We start from the raw sequence: 25,273 nt of genomic DNA, 5'->3' as shown, positions 1-25,273 counted from the left end.
ATGATTTCTTTAAATATCTTGTAGATTCATTTAGGGATAGGGCAATTCTAAAAGGCGTTATGAGTTGGCTTGCTATAGATTTTTTATTTTACTAGTAATTAAGCACATGCGTTGCACGTGAGGAATTTTTCTTCATATTAATTATTTGAATTTTAGATATATCATAGTTAAGATAGAATTGAAAATTAATAAAAGTAACAATATGATTAAAGATAAACTTAAATGCTTGTACCAATTAACAATTATTATTATTATTATTATTATATTTTGTGTTCCATTTCTATCATAAATAAAAATAACTTTTATTTTAACAATTATTTTTATTTAATATGATGAATATATAACATTAGAAATGTTTTCAAATGTTCTTGACAAAATTCTGTATATTTTCATTTTTTGGTGTTCTATCCTTTATTAAATATGTATTATTCAATTATGACACCATGGGTTTCTTAGAAAAGTTGGATCATTGACCCACCATCTAGAAAAGAAAATAACTTTGCTTTCAGATTAATTTTAAATTAGGGAAAATTATAGTCAGAACTGGTTATACATTTAAAATTAAGCTACAGGTTAGTGTAGAAATCAACAAAACTCTGACAATAGACTCTACTTTTCAAATTATAAAAAAAATTGCCATGTCATCGGAGGCTTATGTGGCTATTGCCAACATGGGGTTCTTGATCCATGTTGGACACAACAAAAGGCTTATACTGAAATTGCCCTTTAATGCTAGATGACTGGAAAATAAGAAAATGGTTTTTAGTTTCTCTCACTCATCCTCTCTCTCTCTCTCTCTCTCTCTCTCTCTCAGAGTCATCTCTCTCTGCTCAACGACTATGGTTTGAAAATAAATAAAAATGGTTTTTGGTTTTTGTATTTACGTTTTCTCTATCAATTTTTCTCATTCTTTCTCTACCTATCGTTATCCCCCAATCTCTCTCTTTCTCTTTTAAGGTTAATCTCTCATTCACTTGTAATTTCTATCATTCTCCCTTAGTTTCTCTCACACTCATTCTCTTGTTCTTTTTTTTTTTAATTTTCTTATACACTTATATGGTATTAATTAGACCGTATAAAAGAACATGAGACCAAACTTGGTATAGTTCAAAATTCATTACACCAATTTGATAAAAGTTCATAAGAAACTACTAGCTATGAAATTTACACCAATTTGATAGAAATTTATAACTTGATTGTACAAGTGGTTGGTCCTTTTAGTTCTTTTATACGGTTTGATTAATATTATAAAAGTTTGTAAGAAAAAAAATGAGAGAGGTAATGGGAGAAAGACTGAGGGAGAAGGACATATTAACCGAGATGGGGAGTGAGAAAGAAGAATGAGAGAGAGAGAGAGTGATTTGGCTACATACCAAAGCTGAGAGAGTGAGAGATCGAGAGATGACTACGAGAGTGAGAGAGAATGGAGGGAGAGCGAGAGACAGAAGGAGCAAGAGAGAAATTGAAAACCTATTTTCGGAATAGTTTTTTTTTTTTTTTGTCCAACATGGATTGAGAGTCCCATGTTGCCAACAACCACATAAGGCTCTAATGACATGGCAGGGTTTTTTATAATTTGAAATGTAGAGTCGGCTATCAGAGTTTTGTTGGTTTTTGGACAAATCTACAACCTAATTTTAAATGTATAACCGGCTTTGACTATAATTTTCCCTTTAAATTATATTTCATTTACATTATATAAATAATTTTTACTTATCACACTAAATTTTTGTTTGTCTATGATATCATTTGATCCAAATCACTAACCCACCACCCAAAAAGAAAAATAGTTTGATTTCTAGGTTGACATTAAATTTTGTATTACATTTCCATCATTGATTTTTTTTCTTATGTATAATACTTATTTTTGTTCAATATAATGAATGCATAATATTAGAGATGTACCCAATATTTTATTTTTTATAAATATATAACATTAGATATGTGCCTAAAAACTTCTCTATCTTTTTTTTTTAATTTTTGTGATTCTTTGTATTTTTTATTTTTAAAAATTTTATTATTTGACTATGACATCAAGAGACACTATTCAAAATTAACAGTCATTACCTATTAACTACCTTTTAATAGTCACAATTTTTGAAATTGTGACTATTCAATGAGCCTTTTTTGAACCAACACCTTTCTCTATTCCATGACTATTTAGAAATTATTTAAGGAGCGTGAATCAATCAGTTGCACACATAATTTTCAAAATTCATTTGGTCTTTCTCAATCTGGTCTGCTATTGTTTCACAGAAAGTTTTTCGAAAACTCTTCAACTTTGCTGGTTGTAGATTCTCATCAAAGGCTCTGTTGTATCCTAGGAACGGATTTGCTTGTAAACTGTAACCCAACAACAAACTCAATGAAACTGAGTGGGTGTAAATAACATTCTAAAGACAGTGTTTTCAGACACGCCTTAGAGCTTCTCCTCCAAGTTCCAGTGACCCCAATTTCCAATAATAAGTTTATCCTTTTTTTTTTTTTTTCTAATATGCATTTCTCATTTAGGATTCCCATTAACGTTTGAACAACTTAAGTTCACACTTTTTTTACATGGTTTGTGCTGATGCTTTGGTTCCTAAATCCTAAATAGTTTAACAACCTTAATCAATTTAGTGATAACCATGTTCTTTCCCATGCTTTGGCCCTCTCTAATAGGCAAAGAACTCAGACAATTGAGTAATTTCTAGGTTTGTTAATTGATTTTGCTTGACTTTCATTCTATGTTTTAATAGAACCATCCTCTGATTCCTTAATTTCTTTTGTTTGTTTTCGGAAAAGGGGGTGGACTAGGTTGGGTTGCTATACCTTTTTAGTTATTTTGGGAGTGTTAGATAGAGATTCATTTCTAGTCCTCGTGTTTGGATGTGAAAGGTAGGCAGGTATTGTTTCGCTAGTGTGTATACAATGCCATGAAGGTGGGGTTTCCCTTTCCAGCTGATCCAATTGCTAGATCACCCAAACAGTTCGGTTAACTTGTTTCTTACGTTTTAATTTCTAAGTCAGGGATTCCGATTTTCTGATTTAGAAAGAATTGGAAATTCTTGAACTCTAGAAACAGATGCATGCCGATGTTGTCGAGATCGATTTTGTGCTCTTCATAAAAAAGACCACTGGGAAAGAAGTGATTATAGAATTTTTCATCATATTTATTGGATTCCCGATGGGTTTGCAGTTGTTCACCAATACTTTGGTTCAATCTTAATTACCAAGAAAGAAGATGATGAATAATGTTTTGAAGGGTAATTTTAACATTTTAAAAAATTTTAAGTAACACATGTCATCACGTGATATACATTATTGACGATTGATTAAACAATAAATACTAAATAGGCATGTTTTGAAAGTTTAAATACTAAATTGACACATTTTGAAATTCATGGACCAAAATGAAATTAAGTCCAAAGTACGTCCTTAATTTTTTAAAATTTTTAATGTATTATCATCTATGGGCAAATTGAGGATTTTAAAACATTTAAAATATCACATCATCAAGAGCTCTCACTCACTACTTATTCTCACATTTCAAGCCAAAGGACATAACAGTTGCGCATTAAGAATATCTCCCTTTTCATTGAGATATTCCCAATACACGACATCAATGTTCGGTTAGTATAGATGTGGAGCAAGTAGTGGGTAATGAGTGCTCATCATGTGCGCCTCAAGAGAGTGCCCTACAAACACCCCACATGCACATCTCAACGTGCATTCGAAATGAAGTTGGTTTTCGGGATTTCGGGAGCAAAAGAAAAAGAAGAGAAGTTAAAATTTATCATCCCGAAAGCTCACAGGGAATGAAATTTCCGAAATGATTAAGTTTTTCCTTTTCTGGTAACAAATTTCCGAAATGCCAAACCTAGTGTAGAAGACAAATGCTCAGATCTTTCCCTCTGCGTTTTTCTCTATCTTCTTTCAGAGAGAACCTCCATACATGCTTAGACCGAGGATTTGTTTCCTTGTTGAGCCAGTGCTCAAACTTCAGACACATAATTCAAATTCATGGGTTCATGGTTCCAAGAGGGTTCGATCAGGACAATCTTCTTCTCAGTAAATTCGTCGAAACATGCTCCATCTTGAGTTTCAAGGATTATGGGTATTTGGTTTTCACCCTTAAAACACAACCAGATGTTTATCTATATAACACCATGATCAAGAGTTTCTCTCAAACCGACTCTGCTAAAGAGGCTGTCTTTTTATTCAATAGAATTCAAATCATGGGCTTTCGACCCGATACTTATTCTTTTCCGTTTGCATTGAAGGCTGTGGTTCACCTGTCTGCTATTGAAGCAGGAAAGGAGATTCATGGTCAGACAATTCGAACAGGGTTAGATTCTAATGTTCATGTGGTGACTGGTCTAATTCAGATGTATTCGTCTTGTGGACAGATACATGATGCCCGGAAGCTATTTGATGGGATGCCCTTTAGAGATGTTGTCTCATGGAATGCAATGGTTGCCGGTTACGCAAAGGTTGGTGACGTTGACAACGCAAGGGTTCTGTTTGAGCGCATGCCTGAGAGGAATGTCATCTCCTGGACAGCAGTTATTGCGGGTTATTCTCAGGTGAACAGACCAAATGAGGCAATAGAAATCTTTAGGAGAATGCAGCTTGAGGATGTAGAGCCAGATGAAATTGCAATGTTGGCTGTTCTCTCCGCTTGTTCCCATCTGGGTGCTCTTGAGCTGGGGGAGTGGATCCATAACTATATTGATAAACGTGGACTGTACAAGATAATTCCTCTTACCAATTCTCTCATAGACATGTATGCTAAGTCAGGAAACATACAAAAGGCTATAGAAGTATTTGAAAACATGAAGCATAGGAGTGTTATTACTTGGACTACAATGATTGCGGGGCTAGCTCTACATGGACTTGGCAGAGAAGCCCTTGAAATGTTCTCTCGCATGGAAAGAGCAAGAGTTAAGCCAAATGAAGTCACTTTTATTGCCATTTTATCTGCTTGTAGCCATATTGGATTGGTTGACGTAGGTCGCTGGCATTTTGATTGCATGAGCTCGCGTTATCAGATCACACCAATGATTGAACACTATGGGTGTATGGTTGATCTTCTTGGCCGTGCTGGTTATCTTCAGGAGGCACTGGAACTAGTTCGGAAAATGCCATTTGAAGCAAATGGAGCTATATGGGGTTCTCTTCTAGCTGCTTCTAGAATCCATGGTGATGTTGAACTCGGGGAATGCGCTTTGTGGCATCTCATTGAGGTCGAGCCTGACAACAGTGGCAACTACACACTTCTATCTAATATATACGCAGCCCTTGGGAGGTGGCATGAAGTCGGATTGGTTAGGAAGATGATGAGAGATAAAGGAGTAAAAAAGATGCCAGGTGGAAGTTCCATCGAAGTCAACAACAGAGTCCATGAATTTGTTGCTGGAGACAAGTCACATCCACAGTCTGAATGGATATATAAAGTACTTTATGAGATTAACAAGATATTAAAGATGACAGGATATGTCCCAAAGGAATGCAAGGGGTTACTTGACCATGATGAGGAATGAGGAAACAATTATGCGTCGTCTGACCGGCTGGGCTGCTATAATTTGTATAAGGAATCTAACTTATACTTGGAAATCTAAAGGATTTTTCTTTTTAATTTTTTTATTTGGGGTGGTGGGGCTGAGAAAATGGTTTCTCTTGAATCAAACGCCACAGGTGAATCGGATGATCAAATTTAAGAGTTCTTTCGACTGTTCAGACTGCCTGGATCTGAAAGCTAGACTTTACTGGGTCTCTTGCTATATGATATTATCTCTAATGGATTTGATGTTACAAGTGATGGACCTTTAGTGCATGAAGGTTCTCAAAGACAAACTCTATCAGGTACATAGTTAGATTGAAATGTTCAATGCTAGGCGTAGATATATAAATTTATCTCTAAACAATAAATTAAATGTCTAATTGATTAGATGACAACTTACACCCGATTTTCATAGAAGATGAAAATGTTTTTGAATAACCTTCTGGTTCAGAGGAGACACACATACAATAGAGGGATTACGATCCTTTATATTTTTAACTCCACATACTCTTATCAACCTGAAATGGGTTATATACTCGTATCAATATTGTAAAGATGACATGATTACTTATTTGCCCCCACTACCTAGTTGGTGGCCTAGGAAATAGGCCTTTAAAACGCCTAGGCAGTTGACGTCACCCATGCAATGCTTCTCTGTTTTTAACAAAAAAACCTGTACTGATGTGGCCATTATGCTTGTAAGGAATTTTAACATGTAAGAAATTTCTCGCGAAGATGGCATATTCCATTATTTTCATGGTTCGACATGATAATTTTTTCTTTGCTGGCTTGGTAATAAGTCTATCTCTGTCCACTGTAGAAATAAGAGCTAATTTCAGCTGTTTAGGAGACAAATAAAAGGGCACATTCATGTACCACCAACTGCCTAAATCCTCCTTACACCATACTGTTTTTGGGAACATAATAGTAGAACCAAAGCATATGTAGTTACACATCCGTTAACGTTTGAAATAAATCCAATGCATATTGACATGAGCCAGCAAGGCAACCAAAAGTTGTGCAGCTCTTGCGTGTCCAACTTGTAGGCTTGTAGCAGAGTAACCTTAGTCATACAGTTGTTTTGGTTGCATTGACTACTTTCTTTAATTTTCATCATCCAAACATTTTTTAATATGATCTTGCAATCTATATCTATTTCCAATAAGCGTTTTTGTTTAATACAAGGACAATATGGTTGTTATAAGAAGCTGTTGTGCAAACACTATGGCAGAACTTCTATTTTGTGTTTGATTATGTTGCCACTATGCACTGTTTCTTATCTTGCTGATGCATGCCTTTTGTAGCTTGATGGAATACAAAACCGGTAACATATCTTTGCATATATCATATATTCATTAATGGCACGCCAATATGATGAACCTTCTTTTTATGGGTCTAGGCTCCATTTTTTTGTCGATAACTGGAAATTTCATTGATTAATTAAAAGGATACATGTCTTGCGTGCTTGATTCTATTCACCAAGGGATTTTCCACTTTTAGTTTAAATCATCTGATAGCTGAGCAACCCTCCTATATGTGGCCATTCATCAAAGTTCATATTGTTTTGGTAATTTTGATTTTAGTCCATTTAAGAGGTGGCCATCAATTTGGTGGAGCAGCCTTGGACACAGGATTTTATGAAATAATTTTAACATGATCTAATTGCTAATAAAATAAAATATATTTTTTAGAGAGGAAACCAATAAAAGTTTATTCAAACAAAAGAGGGAATGTGCATTAAGGCCTTACAACTGAGCATATCTAGACCCCTCATTCATAATAAGTGTGAGGGCATCAGGGAACTCTATTTAGGTACAACTAATGCTCTTTTACAAACAACTTTGATAAAGTTAGCAATTCTATTTGCTTCACTAGGGGTGTAACTAAAATGGATTTAATTTAAGGTACATTAGTGCTCAGTAAAGAAGTTTTGCCTGAGAATACAATGTCTTGTGGTCAAGCCTTTATAGTTTTACTTCTTTCTTATGCTTGCCTTTTTACTTCTCTTTTATCTTGTACAAATATCTACATGTTGGAGCTAACTAAGTTCATACAGTCAAGGCTGTTCAACCCAAGGAAACCTCATAAAAGAAACAAGTAAAATGATTGTTAATGTCCTAAGGCAATTTCTATGGCCTGATTTCATGTTGTGTCCCATGAAAGCTCCTTTAGAGAGTCAACCCATAGAAGAAGTCATGGTTGAGTCCTAAGTTTTGAACTCCCAATCCCAGAAGAGCACCAGCACATATGATCTGAATTTTTTGTCGGAGAAGGTGATATATCCCTAACCAGAAAACAAGAACTGATTGTAAGATGATACAGAGTGTTCCAATGGATGGAAACCATTATATACTGTTGTTTAATTGGTGCATCATATCTTAAGAGAAACACATTGTAGAAACTGTACAAGATAAGAGGAAAAACATATATTTTTGAGTTCTCACCTAGCATGTGTATTTTCTCTGAGGACCCAAAGGAGATCCGTGCAAGATTTTGGTCTGCAAGACTTGGGTCCCTACATAAAGCTCTTTGTGATCTCATTGTGGATAAGAAATGCCTAGTGTTAGTTTCCATGTATTGAGGAGAGGCACATAAATTTCCATTCTCGTTATCTTCACTCTTTATTCTATCATCGGATGAGATAGCTTCTGTTTGGATCTTTTCCTCCCTCCATCCAGGGCAGGCCATAGCTTCATTGCAAGTTTCATTAGGCTGCCTTTGAATTTCTGGTTCCAATTTGGAATATAGAACCTGATCATGGGACTCTTCTTTCAAGTGAATCATATTATTCCACATTTTAAATGGTGAGTAGTTACACTGACTGTCCTTGCACATAGAATCTTTTGATGAATTGTGTCCATCTACTTGCTTAACGGATGTTCCATATACCCTATAATCCTCGCCCTGGTTCAACCTATCATACACCACAGCAGCTAGAGTAGGGATGCATTCATCTTTTTTTGTGAAACCATCTTTTGAATCCCATGTTTCTTCCATCACCTTATTGTTGGTTATGTAAGATGTAGAAGTGGGGTTGCAGCTGGAGTCATCAATCACAAAATCATCCAATTTACTTGGTGTTTCATCAACTACTATCCCGATAGTAGTCTTTCTAGCTGCCCCTGAATTATCCAGTTTCTTGATACTATCGTTTTTGAGGAACTTTTTCTTTGGAAAGTTATGATTACAGCCTTTTTCATGTTGTAATGTCTCTCCCTTGTTTTGTCCATCACACCTGCTTTTCTTCTCTGGAATAGGAATAGCTATCACCTGTTTACCCTGATGAATGTATGTGGAAGTAGTGGGTTTATTCTTCTGCACATGAATCCACTTTTTCATGGTTAGGCCTCTTGGAATCAGTTCTATTCTCTTTTCTATTTGCATATTCCACGTTACTTTTATGGATATGGTCAGTTGTTGAGCGAGACAAAGTCATTGGTGGTTCTTCCTGTTCTGGGAAAACAACCATTTTGGTGTCACATTCTGATGCATCTTGACTGTATTCTGTTTCATTATCTCCACTATTCATATCTAGATTCAATAAACAGCTAGTCTTGGAAGTACTGCATATGGAGCTGTATTCTGAAATGGAGCGGGCTATAGTCTCAGCATAAACAGATGAAGATCTTTTCCTTCCAGGGAGTGCATGCTTCTTCCATAAAATCTTTGAAGTTTGGTTGTCTGTGCCAGATTTCCTTCTACTGCAAATGGTTGGCCTCATAAATCTTGGCAGTTTTATTGAGGGATCTGCTATAACATCTCTATTGTTGTGCTTATCCATATCCATGTTAGAAAGTGGCAATTCATTATACAGATGCAAGGCCTCCAAGTTCTCATCATATGATGTTGTCTGTTATGGGCCCACGAATAGGATCTCGTCACGGGTCGGTCCACGGGGGGAACCCTCTGTTTTCCCTTGTTCCTCCCTGCTCTTGATGAACCTATCTAGGCGCCCTAATGGTGATTTGTTCAAGAGATCACCCAACTCTCCTTTACTCTCTTTCTTGACTGAATATTCGATATCCTCATTCAATTATGGTGTCTCCTTAAATAGGAGATTACAAGAGTCATAATCTTAGGGAGTCTCCTTGCTGAATAGGGAGACTTCCAATTCTATCTTGCTAAGGATAAGATAAACTAATCCTAATCTGATAATAAGATAAACTAATCATAATCTGATAACTTATTAACAAGATAAGATAAGAGCAATAGAATAAGATAAGAACAAGCAAGATGATCTAATTTAATCTGGCAGTGGGTCAGGTTCCTGTTGCTGCCGGCGGCGATGGTACGTCTTTCCGAGGAATTCGTCCATAACATTGTCCTTATAAGACGTTCTAATCTTTCTTCTAGCTTCTTGATATTCCTTTTAATGGCTTGACCCTCGTATTCAAGCTCATTCACCTTCTGTAGCAGTGTGGTCATTTCAATTTTCTTCTTGGATTGTATTTCCTGTTTTCATTTTCAGTGGTTAGGAAGGGGTTGAAAAAATCCAGACTAACAACATACATTTTATTCGTTCCTATGCTAGTGAGGAGATGAAGCTCCTGCAATGCAATCCTTGCAATACTATCATTTGACTCTTAGTTGTTATTAAAGATGAATTTTTAGCTTCTTTTGGGAATATATATTTAGAGGTTTTGTTTTTAAGGTCCTAAGAAACTTAAGTCTCCTGGCCCTATAAGAGAGATAAAATCTCTACTATGGTACAATAGATGCATTTAAGTATTACAAGGGTTCTTGCTATAAGTGAGACCAGTTTTTAGAAAGCACACCTAAAATTACAGGTGAAGCTCATTTATAGGGTATGCTGCACTTGAACCCAGCTGTACCTCATCTGCCTTTTTATTTTAATTAACCTTGAATCTGATGTTAAATAGGTGTGGAAAGTGGTACCGGATGCAGTTGTGTGGGCCTTTTGGGGAGAAAGGAATGCATATATTTTTGAAAACAAGGCTATGGAAGGTGTCTTGGTCACTAAGAAGATCATAGGGATGTTGCTGTCTTCAGCGGCTAGGTATGATTTATTTAAAGGAAGATCCTCTAGCACTTTTTTGACTTCGATTCTCTTTTCTTGTAAACAGAATGTGATACAGAAGCAAATCCTTGTAAATTCCCAATGTATAGCCTCTTGTTGTACATGGATCTTTTTGATTAATACAATTATATACTTCACCTTTTCTCAAACAAAAAAAAAATGATGTTAAATAGGTAACTAACTGTATTTAAATTGTTCCTATGATATTTAACATTTAATGGTTTTGTCAATGTAGGACTTAATATACAAGGCAACAATCTTTGTGTTAATAACACGGTCCTCTAATCAATAGAACTAATAGCTTTTTTTATTTTTTATTTTCCTTTATTTTAAGTGGTGACTCAATTCATTCTGACAAGTGTCTTCCCTTGTGCCTTGGGTCAATTCCTTCCACTTTAAATGCTTCTGCCTTTTAAAACAATGGATGAGACTGACATTTTATTTTCTTTCTGTAAATTGTATTCACAGATTTAATGAGATTCCATTTCCTTTTCTTTTTTCTCCTTTTTCTATTTCTTTAGTTTATATACATTAATAATTTATACTACATATATTTTCTTCTATTCTTGTTAAAGGAAATTTTAAAATGATGAATAAAACATTATAGTCAAAGGCTCATGACTAACATTTTTTTTCCAGAACCCTTCTTTTGACTTGCCAATTGTTTAGTAGAGACTGAGTCAGGTGCCAATTTTTGTGCTATAGAAATAAATAGATATTTCATGAAGTAATCATGGTGGGAGTTTATAACAACTTACATTTGATTCCTCCATCCCTAGATGGATACTTCTTGCCCGTGTTGCAAAACCCAAGGAACAAATTGTCTCACATAGATCTTCTTCTTTGGGTCTAACATGGACAAGCATTAGTGTTTTTGAATCCTCCCCTGAAAACAAGAGGGCACAATATTTAAGTGTAGAGGAAGACAGGAAAGACTCAGCCTTGTGATGAGACAAAAAAGAACCCTATTTTTATCCCTTAATATTCACTCTTTTACATTTATTTAGCATTTAAATGGACTCATTACTATTGTATTTCGATTTAGGGCAATAAATAAGGCAATTGGAAGAAAACAGGGCAAATCGGGTGATTTTGCACAATTTCGGCGACAGTCAGTAATCTGCGCCTAACTCTCAATTCCGGATTCCGAATTGGACAATTCAAGAAGCATTAGAAAGATGAAAGGAAGATCCACAACTTTTATGTTTTGGGTTTTGACAGATTCGGCCCGCATCAAGTACGAAAACGAGCCCGAAGTCGGAGCAAGTTCGTAGTCAGGCCCATTTCACAACTTAAGCCCAACTCGCAGAAGTATTTTGAAGCAGCCCAACTCGAATTCAAGAGTCAAGAGTCCAAATCTCGAATGTAATCTCCAAAGAGAGAGTCTTATCAGATCTAAATTCTTGAATGTAATTCTAGAGAGATAAGAAGATTGAGATTAGATCATTAGATAAGAGATATGATAGGATTAGTTCAAAAAAGATCAAGAGTCCTTAAAGATAAGATGATCTCCTAGAAGGAGTTGGAAAACAACCTCTCCTTTGGCTATATAAAGAGGGGGCGAACTAGCTTTAGCATCATTCATTCTCAAATCCAAGAGATCATCAAGAAGACCAAGAAGTTCAAGAAGGCAGTTCGGCTATGGAGAAGAAAAGCATGGAGATTGCGCAGATCATGAGCAGCTAAGCTTCTTTTTTCTGGCTCAAGGGGGGAGGTTCGATTGTGTCATTGTGGGGTTCTGTAATTAATTTATTTTCTTGTTTTTTTAATTCAAGTATTCATTGATTCTTGTGCATATTTTTATTGGATGTTGATGTTAATTAGTTTGACAAACTGAATTAATGTTGATTTTCCTATTGCTATCAATGATTTCGGTGATCCGTAATTGTCACAAATAATGGTACAAGTAGCAATTAGGTTGATATTTTTTTGGGTCAATTGTTCATGACAGCCTTTGACCAATGTTTTAACATGGTTCAACCTAAAGGAATCGATGTAACAAGATTTAGTAATTGCAGCTATCTCAATTATTGTTATTTTGGTTTAACTGTTTTCACAAATCTTAATGCTATCACTGTTTAACATGGAACACTATCGTACCCAGTTGAGTGGTGATAAGTGTTGATCGAATGCTGGGTTTGATCAACTGAATTAGGAAAACACAAGGTTTATTATGGCTATCCTAATAAATCTAAGGTTAAATGCTTGAATTGCAAGAATGTTGAAACGTACCTAGGATCGATGGCCAATCGATTCAACCCGAACCCTTGAACCAGAATTCGGTAAGACTGATTTTCTCTTGTTTAAGTTGCTATTTGTTTTCTTTTAATTTCAGTATTTAAATTCTCTCACTCAATTACATTACCCATTTGGCTAAGAGATTATTGATTTACTCCCTGTGAGATTCGACCTAGAACCACTTTTACTGCAAATATTTTATTGTGGGACTAGTATTAATTTTGAGATATTCGACAACCCGTCACCTTGCTACTAAATTCTACCATCCATGCATAGGGAGAGTTTATGGGCATACTTTGGTCAATCACCTGACAAGACAATCAAAGCCATATGATGCCTAAGCCTTTTCTTTTTTTCTTTTGTTCTTTTTCTCCCACTCAAAAACAAGTAATCCATACTTATTTTCTTCAGACATCCAGAAGGTCTAGCTTGGTAAGATCCCTCTGGTAGCATTGCTAGAATGGGGGGATGAACAGCCTGGTCTCTGTGCCACATATATGGCACAAGTTATCAGGATGATTTGCTCCTGTTCTCCCCTTCTGAGGACAAGCATTTTGTTTAAGAAAACTTAATAGAATGATTCAACCTAACAGGTTTGCAAATGAATAAAAAATGGGAAAAAAAGGAAGAAAATATGGAGCTGAGAGAGGTATTGTTACCAAGAGAATCTCTGAGAACTTGAGTCAGCTTGCTATTCCTATGAGAAGTGAAAATTTGAATTAATATTTTATAGCTAGATGCTGAAGGATCAATCAGTTGAACATATTTTGAAGATAACATCGTTTTGCAAAAATAACATCAATCAGTTAAACATTGAAAAATAAAACCCTACTTATAACATTTAAAATTCAGTTTCTTGTCATCCCATTGTTGGCTCTATCCAATCAATGTAAAAAGATATGCTTCTATGGAGAACAGACATTTGAAGCCTTTTATATTGAACTAGTCAAACTGAATAAATTCCAAGACAGTCTGCAAGTTAGAATTGTTTCACACTTGTAGTTACCTGTAAGTTATATGAGATTTTCGTCTCTGGAGTGCACTAATGACATCTCCTAAAGCAGAGAGTGATAGATTGATGGCTTTCCCTTCTTCAAGTCTTCTCCCCCATGCCTTTGTCTTTAGTACACGCTCACTTCCACCCAGATCAACCATCCATATTTTATTCATTTCTCTTCATCTCTCAGGAGCATTTGAACAAGTCAGTGATATACGGATCAAGCTGTTCGGGGGGGGGGGGGGGGAAGATGAAAAAATAAAAAACTTGACTCAAATTACAACAGCTTACTATCTGCTGATTGCTGTCCATGTTCAAGATTCTGATAAGTTTTGATTGGTAAATTAATTGTTGGTTTCCTAAGTTGGGGATGACTTCTCTCAGGCCCTATTTAACTAAGTTGATGCTTTCAATTAAGAACTCCATCATGGAGTTCTATATGCTGCCTAGAATTACAATTTTCGGGGAAGGAAGTTACCAGTGAGATCTGCTTGAAGTAAGGTTGGAATTTGTAGAAGCAGTTGATCTGAACTGACTCCCCAATTTGTACAGCCTTATTGCTTGGTTAATATTACTCACTCTGATGGCAACAAGGTTGTTGATTTTAACCCCAATTTTTGGACCTGTTTAGATTGAAAGACTGCGGGAATAAAGAAAACAAACTTAAAATGTTAATTAATGGGAATATAAAGTGCTATTTAAATTGTACAGTATTGTTTTTGCAACTTTCATAAGCCAGATTTATCTCTAAGCACATGGAAGCAACATAAACATAAATTCTTAAAAAACCACAGTACTGAGCCTTCTAAAAAACAGAAAACTTTTGAGTCATATCATTTCTACATCAGAGTATTAGACACAAACACAAGTGAGTTTTTCATAGCAATCTATTTCAGAACTACGAACTTTTTCCGTTTTGTCACATCCACACATAGGAGTTCTATCTCAGGTAATTTATATTTAGGATCAGGACCAGATTATCAATTTTAAAACATACCACATAAACTAAAGGACCATGTGGCTTACATTAAAAAAAATCATCATAATGGAGGAGTGAAGGAAACTAAAACTCACCATTTTGTAATGGGGTCTGTTGATTTGTTCATCTAAGGGACTAACAAATCCCTGAGACTACCCATGTAAATCTCAAGCATACTGAAAGTAAGGAGAAATGAGTGGCTCGTATCCTCCACCTGCTTAAAGAGTGCTTCAATTGCACGGGGTACAACACCTGGGGAATCTGATTTACCTTCCTAAAATGTTTATGCAAAGGCTCAACAATTAGAAGTTGTAACAATTAAATATCATTGGGTCCTCCTAAATCTTCATTACTCATTAGCTTGTCAAACTATAAAAACAAGACTCAGGCAGGTCGACTCCATGGTTCTTACGTGTCTCTTGCCCAAATTATGATTAGTATTTCCAAATATTTTTCAACTAGAATATGATGAAAGCATGATAAAGACATTTGTTCATCCAGTAAGAGAATCCTGACCATAGTAAAGGATTTTCCAGTGCCTGTGTATGATGCACACATTATAGCCATCTATTACAGACTTTGATCACTGGCTCGATCTCTGAAAATACTTCATCTGAGAGCATGAAAAATAATATGATTCAGTGAGGCATGACCACAGAAATTAAACATATGCAATTATGGTTGCAAACTGAACATCCAGATAAGCTATATATTGTCCTGATCCCAATAAAGGGGCGTTCTTTTTTCGGATTTTGAGAGGGGGGAAAGATGGTCAATGGGATTTTGGTTCCCATTGACCAAGAACTCCATGTTCTTTTTTCAGATTTATATGGGGACCAGGGAAAGTTTATTTTCCTGGGTACCACTTATCTAGGTAAGTGATACCCATCTCCTAGGTGGGTAAATAACTTTTCCACTTAGGGGGAAAGTTGTCAACACTTGAATGGGACAAAAATGCCCTTTTTAATAATGGATTTTTATGGCTAAAATGGTCATTACCTTATTTACATGAGAAATAAAAGAACATGAGTAAATGCACTTACCCGGGTAAGTGTTTCCCAGGAAAAACTTACCCAGGTAACTACATTTACCCGGGTAAGTAACTTACCGAAAAGCAAACAGGCCCTAAGAACAATTCGTTATCATCATAATCAGAGTCTAATTGGACTGGAAGCTGGGAATTTATGTATATCATAAAAAGAAAAAGAAAACATAGAATTTGGTGAACCGATGAAGAGCACCTTGTGATGAACCCTAGTGGAAAACCTTGTCAAAACTGTAACTTTTGTTCTTGTTGTTATCAAGTTTTAGAACCACATTACTGGAATCTGATGCCACAACATGCCCCAGATAGCCAGATTTCTCCTCCGTGATAATGGGTCTTATGCGACAAAATACACGAATATTCCCTGCAATTATGAAATGAATTGAATGTGCAGCTGGAACTTCTTCAATATTCTTCATTGGTACATATTACAATTATTGAGGTTGTAATGACTTGCTATAAACACCATAGCTTAAAATTAATGGTGCAACTTTTTTTCCAAGAACCTCTTTTAGTCCACTATTCCTAGTTAAAACAGATGACTTCAATTTGTTCTTGGAATTCAGGAAGGCAAGGTGTTTCATAGTCATTCATGTGCGCAACATCTTACAATATCATTTAGCACACTGAAGAAATTTTCAAGTTTCATTCTTTTTTTAGACTAGTATGGACAAGTTTTTACTCGCCATTTAGAGATAGCATGTCTAACCTTTAATGTCTAAGATTTCATTCAGGGCATGCCTCCTTTGCAAGTTCAACTGGCTTAGATGAGTATTTAAGACAGAAAGTTCATCTGTTAACAGGAAAAGAAAGTGAAAGAGGAGGTAGAATAATGATTAGGAAGCAATAAATGAGATTCCAAATAAACTAAGGATCCCACCTTTAATTTTAGAAACTTCTTTGCCCACATCAATATCTTCTTTCTCAGAGGAACCTTTACAATCAAAGTTAAGGCATTTCACCTGTGAGTCACTGGATGGTTCTTTAGATGTTAAATCTTTAATATTACTAGTAGTCCCTACTTCAGCATCATTGCTCTCAAAGGAACCCTTTGTATTATAGTCTGGATATTTTGTCTGAGAGCCTTTGTGTGGTTCTTCAGATGGCAAATCCTTGATGATATGACATACAAAATCAGCGCAACTAGATGTTAGATGTGTCTTTAACCCCAGAAGAGAGTTGATAGACTTGGCTAGGCTTTGCCCTGATCTTCTTGACTCCATAGCATTCAAAGGGATTCTTGTTTGCTCTATTCCATGTCTAAGCACTGCAAATAAAACCTTCACATGCGACAAAGGGAAGAAATTTCAATAAACTACTTAGACACTATTTCATGATTTGTTGGGGAAAGGGGTCTGATAAGTCGGTTAAGATGTTCAAACATAAGACTAAGAGGATAGAAAGAGGAATTCATCAATAAACATACAGTTCAATAGAATGAGAATTGAGATTTTACTGTTTTAATATTAATAGATGCACCAAAGTAGGATAAAAAATTCCTTGTTTTGAGATTATAATGACAAAGATAAGATTAAAGGAACTGCATCTGGATGGTACTCATAATTGTTTTCTCTGGAGCAAAACGATAGAAATCTATTAGGATAACAAATGCAAATAAGTGGACTTCTGCTTTTGTTTGACATGGCCGAACTGCTGGAGCTGAGATAACAAAGAAGATAAAAGAAATACTTGTTTCATGGTGCAGTGCAGAATTAAACAAATCGGTCGAAGCTCCGTTACAGAAGAAGAAAAAAAAGTAACTTGGAATGCGGCTTAGGAAAAGCACTAGAGATAAACAAAAAAGGAAATAAAACAAATGACGCCATGAGATCATTATATCTGGTTCAACTCTGCCTGAAATGAGCTATTGACGCTTGGATAACAAAGCAAACAGAAGAAACTTCTGACGACATGGCTTGTCATGATTTTTCGAACCGTTCCACGCATTGTGCTCGTACGAACACCGTTACCACGACTATAGGAACAATTTGCTAAACCGTATGCCACAAGACCCGTAAGTGACTTGTAAACCATCGCGTGAATCTAGCAACTAACAGTCCAGCACAACCCCAAGCTACGGAAACAGCTCCGTAGCAGAGTCAAAGACGTTGCCTGATGACACCTGAGCCCCAGATAGCTATAAAAGGACCTAGGATCAATCCAAAAGGTATGTGCACATAAGCTCTCATACTCTCTTACATATTCTCACTTAGTCCTACTAACTAACTTAAGCATCGGAGTGTCTCCCTGTGTAAAATCTACCCAGGCACTCTAACTCTTATTTTCGTACAACTCTTCTTAGCTCGAACTCACAGCTCACAACTCGACATTATAGCTTGGCATCGTCGGGTTGGAACCCTGTTCGGCCACATCACTAGACATGAGGGAGTGAGCAGATTGTGCTTCACCAATTAGCATTGTTTGTGGGAAATGCAACAAAAAGCTAGTGTTTCCTTTCATTCATCTTTTACCTTTTCTCATTTTGCTCGAAAAAATCTTTCAATGGCATCTTCTAGCAACCCTTCAACCAACAATGTCAATGGCCAAGTACCAACAGACACAATATGCCAGATTGGCGTTCCTTTACGGCCCATCGATGTGCCGGAAAACGTGAATATGCCACCCCCACCTCCGGTTGTGGATCCTGTGGCACCTCCCTAGTGGTGGACGCACAACAGTTCAACGACTTGGTACGGTGTGTGCACAACATGATGAACATATATACGGTCATGGGAAAACAGGTTCGTTTCATTGCTGGGCAACAACAACCATTCCAACAGCAGCAGTTCCGACAACAACAACAGCAGTTCCAACCACAGTAGCAACAGTATCAGCAACGACAGTAGTCCCAATAGAAGCATCACGTGGCACTAGATCAACCACTTCCCCGTGATAGTCAGCAGGTACTACAAGGCAGTCAACAACTCCCTCCAAAGAATAATAATTTGGAAGAACCACCTTGCCCATGGATACACAGTCAAATTCAGATCCTGGACAGAGAAGACGCAGCAGCCCGAAATGAGTAGGTACCCACGGAAAGCCAAGCCGAGGCACTTGCCGAAACTAATGCAACTAGCTCCACTAAGTGCACCAAGAAGAAGAAGTGTACGCATCACACGGAGAGAAAAATACAGCTTGTTCGCACGAACAATGGTGCCCAACCTGGAGAGAGCAACATGACGACCAGTAAGATGACTCCATTTTCATAACAGCCTAGCTTGACCCATGAAACCCCACTCGCACCAGAGGTCCTCAAAGCACCGTGCCCAAAAAACTTTTGAGCTCCTACTTTGGAATTTTATCGAGGAAAGACAGACCCAGTAGAGAATGCTAACAGCTTCAAGGCCCTTATGCTCCTTCATGAAGCAAACGACGCCAACATGTGCATTTGTTCCCCACCATGCTGAAGAAGGAAGCATGGCTTTGGTATTCAAAATTGGCCCCAGGATCCATCAGAAACTAGGATCAGTTCGCTAGGCTACTTATTAACTAGTTCGTCACCAGCATGCAACACTCGAAATCAGCAACATGCCTGTTCAACATTGTACAGAAGCCCAACGAAACACTTAGGGAGTATATTCGAAGATTCAATATAGAACGACTACAGATCCCTGACCTGGATCCCTCCGTACAGCTCATAGCAACAAAGAAAGGTGTCAAGCATCGTGAATTGAAATGGGAACTCGAATTACATCCACCGACAACCATGGAGAAATTCCTTGAAGTAGCCCACGACTTCATCAGGGCAGAAGAGGTAGTAGGAATGGAATTTGAAGCAGCAGGGAAATGGAAGCGAGTAGATGGAGGCAAGCACATGCTGGACTAGGCAAAGGAGCAGGTCGCCAAGAAAGAGCAGATCCCCAAGGAGAAGGCGTAGCAGCTCGCTATGCCACAAAAGTAGGTTGCCAGCCAGAAAAACAAGTTGGCATTCAGCAACACCACCAGCTTACACCAAAGTGTTTAGCCCATTAAACACCAGGAGAAAGGAAATCCTAATGCAGATTCATTTCAATCACTACGTGAAATGGCCTCCCAAGATGAAGGGAGACCCCAACACCCGGAATCCAAATAAGTATTGTCATTTTCACAAGGATTTTGGACACGACACTGAGCATTGTTGGAATTTAAAGAACGAAATCAAAGGCCTCATCAAACGAGGTTACTTGTGATGCTTCATCAAGGATGAATGACAACCCGAGGCAGGAACCAAGGCGCAGGAGCAGACTACTCGGAACCAACAAACATAGGAAAGGCAGGTCCGAGGGACCATAAACGTAATCACCAGGGGCTCAACAATAGCAGGCTACACCACATCAGGCAGGAAGAATGCAGTGCAAGAACTGAAGCAAGAGGACAGCCAGTTGTGTAAGCGTCTCCGAAAGGAGGAAGTTATTTATTTTACAAAAGATTATATGCGCGAGGTTCAGTATCCCCATGATGATGCCCTGGTGGCAAAACTACTCATCAACGACTTTAAGGTAAGAAGGATCCTAGTAGATTTGGGCAGCTCGACAAACGTTTTGTTTGCAGAGGCTTTTAATAGGATGGAACTTAGTAAAGGTGACCTGCAGCCCACCGACGTACCCTTAGTGGGATTTAGTGGTGAAGTGGTTTGCCCGATTGGTAGAGTTAGGTTGCCAGTCGAGGCGGGCTCGCCACCCCACACGGTGCGTTTTGAGCATGATTTCCTGGTAGTGGTTGCTGCATCGCCATATAATGCAATCCTAGGGGACAATCTTACATGCATTGCGAGCTATGGTCTCAACGTACCACCTCGCATTGAAATTTCCAATAGACACGGGGATAGGTATGCTTCGAGGAAACCAATTAGAATCTTGAAAGTGTTATGTAGCTTCTCTAAAAGCCAAGGGCAAGATGATAGTCGATATCGACCTAGAGCCACCATCAGAGAATGCGGACGAAAGAGCTTGCCCAATTGAGGAAACCGTTGCAATATAGGTCTCCGAAGCTGAGCCTAAAAAAGGCTCCAAATAGGAGCTGGCTTGAAGGAACCCATGCGATCTGAACTAGTAAGTTTCTTATTAAATAATTTAGAGGTTTTCGCTTGGTTAGCTGTTGAAATGCCTGGTATAGACCCTAGGTTGATAACTCATAAGCTTAATGTGGACCTTACAGACTGACCAGTCTGGCAGAGGAAGAGAAACCTTGCCCTGGAAAGGTGGAACATAGTGAGCGAGGAGGTGGGAAAGCTGTTTGCAGCAGACTTCATAGAGGAAGTCCAATACCCGAGCTGGGTGGCAAACCCAATTCTAGTAAAGAAAGAAAACAACAAATGGTGGATGTGCATTGATTTTACAAACCTGAACCAAGCTTGCCCAAAGGAAAGATTCCCCTCACCCAACATATATCGCCTGGTGGATGCGACCTTGGGATATGAACTACTCAATTTTATGGATGCCTATTGGTGTGATCCGGAGCATGTCGTTAACCACTTCGAAACACCAGTTTAAATACTTATAAATTTGTATGATTCTCAAGCAACTACTAACGCAATAAAATGATGAGAACGGGTCGTATCCACAGGGAAGCGAGGGAAAAATTAATACATACTCAAATCCGGATAAGAGACACAAGAGGGAAGTGTAGAAATATAAAAATTAAGTAATTAAACTAAAAAAAGATAGAATTTGAACATTGCAGAAAAATAAATAAATAAATAAATAAATGAAGGAAACGAAAAAAAAACAAAAAATCAGTAATCCGATCAGAGGTAGCAGTCTTTGGATCTCTCCTTCAACCCTCGAACTTCTTGAGCTAGGCCTTCCGTCTTACCTGGCCGAATTCCAGATCTGTAGAAAAGAAAATGAAGATCAAACATAATGAAAATAAATTGCGGAAAGGAAATAACAAAACTGGAATTGAAAGAACTAAAATTAAATCTAAGACTAATGGTTAGGATTCGAATCCAAAGGTGGCAGTAGTGGCTTTGGCGAAATACAAGTAGGGACCCCTCCTCTTGCCTGGGCGTCCTCCTCTTCCTCTACCCTTGAATTTCTCAATATCAGCATTTCGTCTTGCCTAGGGGTAGAATCTAACGCCTTCTAAGGCGCCATTGGGTCCTTTTTATAGAGAAGGATGGACACAACTGGGATTAGAGAGAAAGAGGGGGGCGACAACTAGGTTTTAGTAAAGATATGGGTGCCCTAGGGTTTCTAATGGAGGGTTAGGATGGTTTTGGAGTGATCCTAAGATTGAGAATAAAAGGAGAGGGCGCCCAATATTATGTAGGGCTGAGATTTGGGCGCCCAGAAATAAATGGTGGAGATTGAGGCACCTAGGGCTGAAAGGTGGAGATTAAAAGTGGTGGGTAGCGCCCTAGAGTGGATGGTTGGGATAGAAGATGGAATGGAGGGTTGAAATCTAGTGGTTAGCAGATGAATGGTGAGGATTAGCAATTAGGTGGTGTTTTAGGGTTTAAAAGCTACAAAAAGAGTGCCCTAGAATGAATGGTGGAGATTAGAAGAAGTGGAGGGTGGAGATTAAACAACTAGGGTGGCTAAGGTTTGCTAAGGATGAAAAGAATGGGTTAAAAGGCACCCTAGGGTTTAAGGAGAGGGGAGCATGCTAATACAGTAAGAGGGGCACCATTATGGGTTTAGCAAATAGGAGATGCCCTCATGTTTTCAGTTTTTCACAAAAACACTCCATTTCTTATCTGGACTTCGCACCATCTTCCTAAAAATTGCAATTCAGCCATTAAACCTTCTTAGTTTTGCACAAAATTTGCATAGAGACCCTCAAAGGTCACAACATTGAAAATAATTAGGAAAATGACACAATTTGACTACTCTAAGGCTGTAAATACCCCTGAAATGATGCCCTTAAGGTATCAGAATGCAGAGTTATCACACCCCCAACTTAACCATTGCTAGTCAAGCATTCTGATTCTAGAATTCTCAAACTCTGTATAGGTTAGTATTGGGTTTAAGGGGTCAAACTATCTTACTTTGAATATTACAAAAACTTGGTTTAAAATTCTTATATACCTTTCCATTTGCAAATTGTCTTGATAAGCTGAGATTGATTTTTAAAATCAGACTTGTATTCTTCTTATCATTTTTTGACGGTGGATTTTTACCCCTTAACTTGATTTGCACACTTATTTCTATTGTTACCTTCCACCGTTTTATGCAAATGTCGACACTTGCCTTAGGTGAAGAGACTCGGTTACTAAGTGTTAGGTGATTGTCTTTGCCATTCCCTTTTCCATTTGACGTGAATCTCGACACTTGACTTAGGTGAAGAGACCCTGTTACTAAGTCTAGGTGTCCATTGACCTTTTATTCTCTCGTTTTTTTTTTGGCAAACATTGTTCAGGGTAGTTCACTGTTTTTAAAAATTTGAATAATTTTTGTCTAATTTCTCAATCTTTCTCTTCTTATCTTTACATGAGCAAACTTGGGAGTATTTTCCAATTTCTAAACGGTTTCGACAATGTTCAAATAAGACCAATTTTGACTCCTATCACTTGCTACCAATTTCTACAAAATTCAATATTCTTTTATCAGTTTTCTCAACTTTTTATGTTTGGTAATCTCTTTTAATGTAAAAAAAATTAATTTTTTTTAGTGAAAATTTAACTCTACATATTTAAAGGCTTAACTTCTCTTTTTTTTTTTTTTTCATTTTTCTCTCTCTCTTTCCTCACCCCCAACTTAAATTCCATTATCCCCAATGTTATAACTAGACCGATGCAAAAAGGACTTGGGCCAAAGGGAACAATTAATAGGTTTTCCTGAGGGTGGTTCAAGGTCTACCAACTGGTCTTGGATCAAGAAAAGAAAAACTCTAATCTTAACATCAGAAACACTAAAACTATGTTGGGTTGCCTCCCAACTAGTGCTAAGTTTAACATCTTCAGCTGGACACATTCACACACTTTTTTCATCTAAACTCTCTGACTCACTTTCATCTTTCGACAAACAGGATTCAGATTGGGCCAACCAAAGGATAGGCATGGCCTCTAAAAGATCGTCCACTATATGCACCTTGCACTCATCTTCCCCTAGGTTTGGATACTTAGAGGCACTAAAAACATTTAACCGAACTTTCTGCTCCCCTAATTAAATGTCCATTTCTCCCGATTTATAGTTTGTATTAGCCGTTGCTAGAAATAGACATCTTAAGATTATCAGGATATGGTTCAGTTCCTTGGTTGGGGTCATGTCTATGATGATAAAATCAAATGGAAAATGACAACCCTCTACCGTGACAATGATGTCCTCAATAACATCTCAAGGAGTTTTGACTAACCAATCGGCGAGTTATAGAATTACCAGGGTAGGTTTTAACTCACCGATCCTGTACCTATCATGAATAATGAACGGAAGTAGATTTATACTGGTCCCAAGATCCAATAGGGCCCGATCGAAGGTGATTCCAGAGATTACACAGCTTATGAGAGGAGCACTAGGGTCTTTCATTTTTGGGGAAGTTGGTTTAGGAGAGCTGCACTAACATCTGCCAAGAACATCATTTTTTGTGGGGCCGATCATGGATCCATCGTTTGAGTACACAACTCTTTCAAGAACTTGGCATAGGTCGGGGTATATTGGATCGCGTAGAGGAGAGGAAAATTAATATGGACTTCCCGACTCTCCTCGTTGCGAGTCTCTTTGTTGTTTCGCACCGGCCCAACTGTGAGTGTAGTTGAAAAGGAAACTACGGGTTGGTTCACTATAGGCTCTTATTCTAAATTTTCCTTTCCTTTTTCATCCCCCCCCCCAACTTATGGTATCCTTGCTCATTTTCTTCTTCATTAACTCTCTTTTTCTCACATGGGCCCTTTAAAATCCTCTCACTCCTTAAGGTTGTAATAGCCTTAGTATTTTAAAGTTGAGGGTTCCTAGGAGGTGGTTGAATTTACTGTGGAGGAAAACTCGGTGGCTGATTTCTAGGGTTTGCAACCGGTTGACTCGGTAGTTGCCTTACTCCTCTTCTTGCCTGGCTTTGGCTAACTGTCCTATTTGGCTCTCTAATCTATCGATGGACTGTTGTTGATTTAGAATCAGCTGCATGAATTGGTCATCTACTGTACGGGTCAGAGGAGGTTGTGGGTAAGCTTGATAAGATTGGACTGGTTGGTTCCTATGATACATCTACTGGAATTGGTTCTGCCCTTGTGGGCTCTGAAATTCCTGGGCCATGGAGTTAGATGGATGGTAGTGCTGTTGGGACTGTGTGTAGGTTTGACATGGTTGAGTCGGTTGAGTCCCAGGGTAATTATTGTACTCCCAGTGAATTTGGGTTTTAGACCATTGAGAGTGCACATCTAGTAGGGGGTTTCTTGGACTTTGGCCCTATAAGTGAAGTTAGGCTGATTCCCCCTTTATAGGCGGCCACTTGGCCTGCCTCTTGTGGGGGGGGGGGGAGTTCTGGTTCTGCCTTTTTCCTTTTTTCAGCAATAGAGGACT

General features: G+C 37.8%; 1 protein-coding gene and 1 pseudogene across 1 annotated transcript; one reads left to right on the top strand and one right to left on the bottom strand.

The window, feature by feature from the left end:
* The first annotated feature begins 3,653 nt into the window (after nt 1-3,653).
* On the top strand, nt 3,654-12,446 carry LOC148844447 (pentatricopeptide repeat-containing protein At5g56310-like). Its single transcript, XM_088953267.1, has 3 exons — nt 3,654-5,844; nt 10,423-10,559; nt 11,626-12,446. The coding sequence occupies exon 1, from the start codon at nt 3,876-3,878 to the stop codon at nt 5,520-5,522; it is 1,647 nt and encodes a 548-aa protein (XP_088809393.1). The 5' UTR covers nt 3,654-3,875; the 3' UTR covers nt 5,523-5,844; nt 10,423-10,559; nt 11,626-12,446.
* On the bottom strand, nt 7,711-17,062 carry LOC148844446 (kinesin-like protein KIN-14B; annotated as a pseudogene).
* Between the last annotated feature and the right edge of the window lie 8,211 nt (nt 17,063-25,273).

The sequence above is a fragment of the Nelumbo lutea genome, chromosome 7 (genome assembly GCF_056320005.1).
Source record: "Nelumbo lutea isolate HS-2025 chromosome 7, American lotus-T2T, whole genome shotgun sequence".
Classification (NCBI taxonomy): Eukaryota; Viridiplantae; Streptophyta; class Magnoliopsida; order Proteales; family Nelumbonaceae; genus Nelumbo; species Nelumbo lutea.
This window is presented reverse-complemented; position numbering and strand designations above follow the sequence as displayed.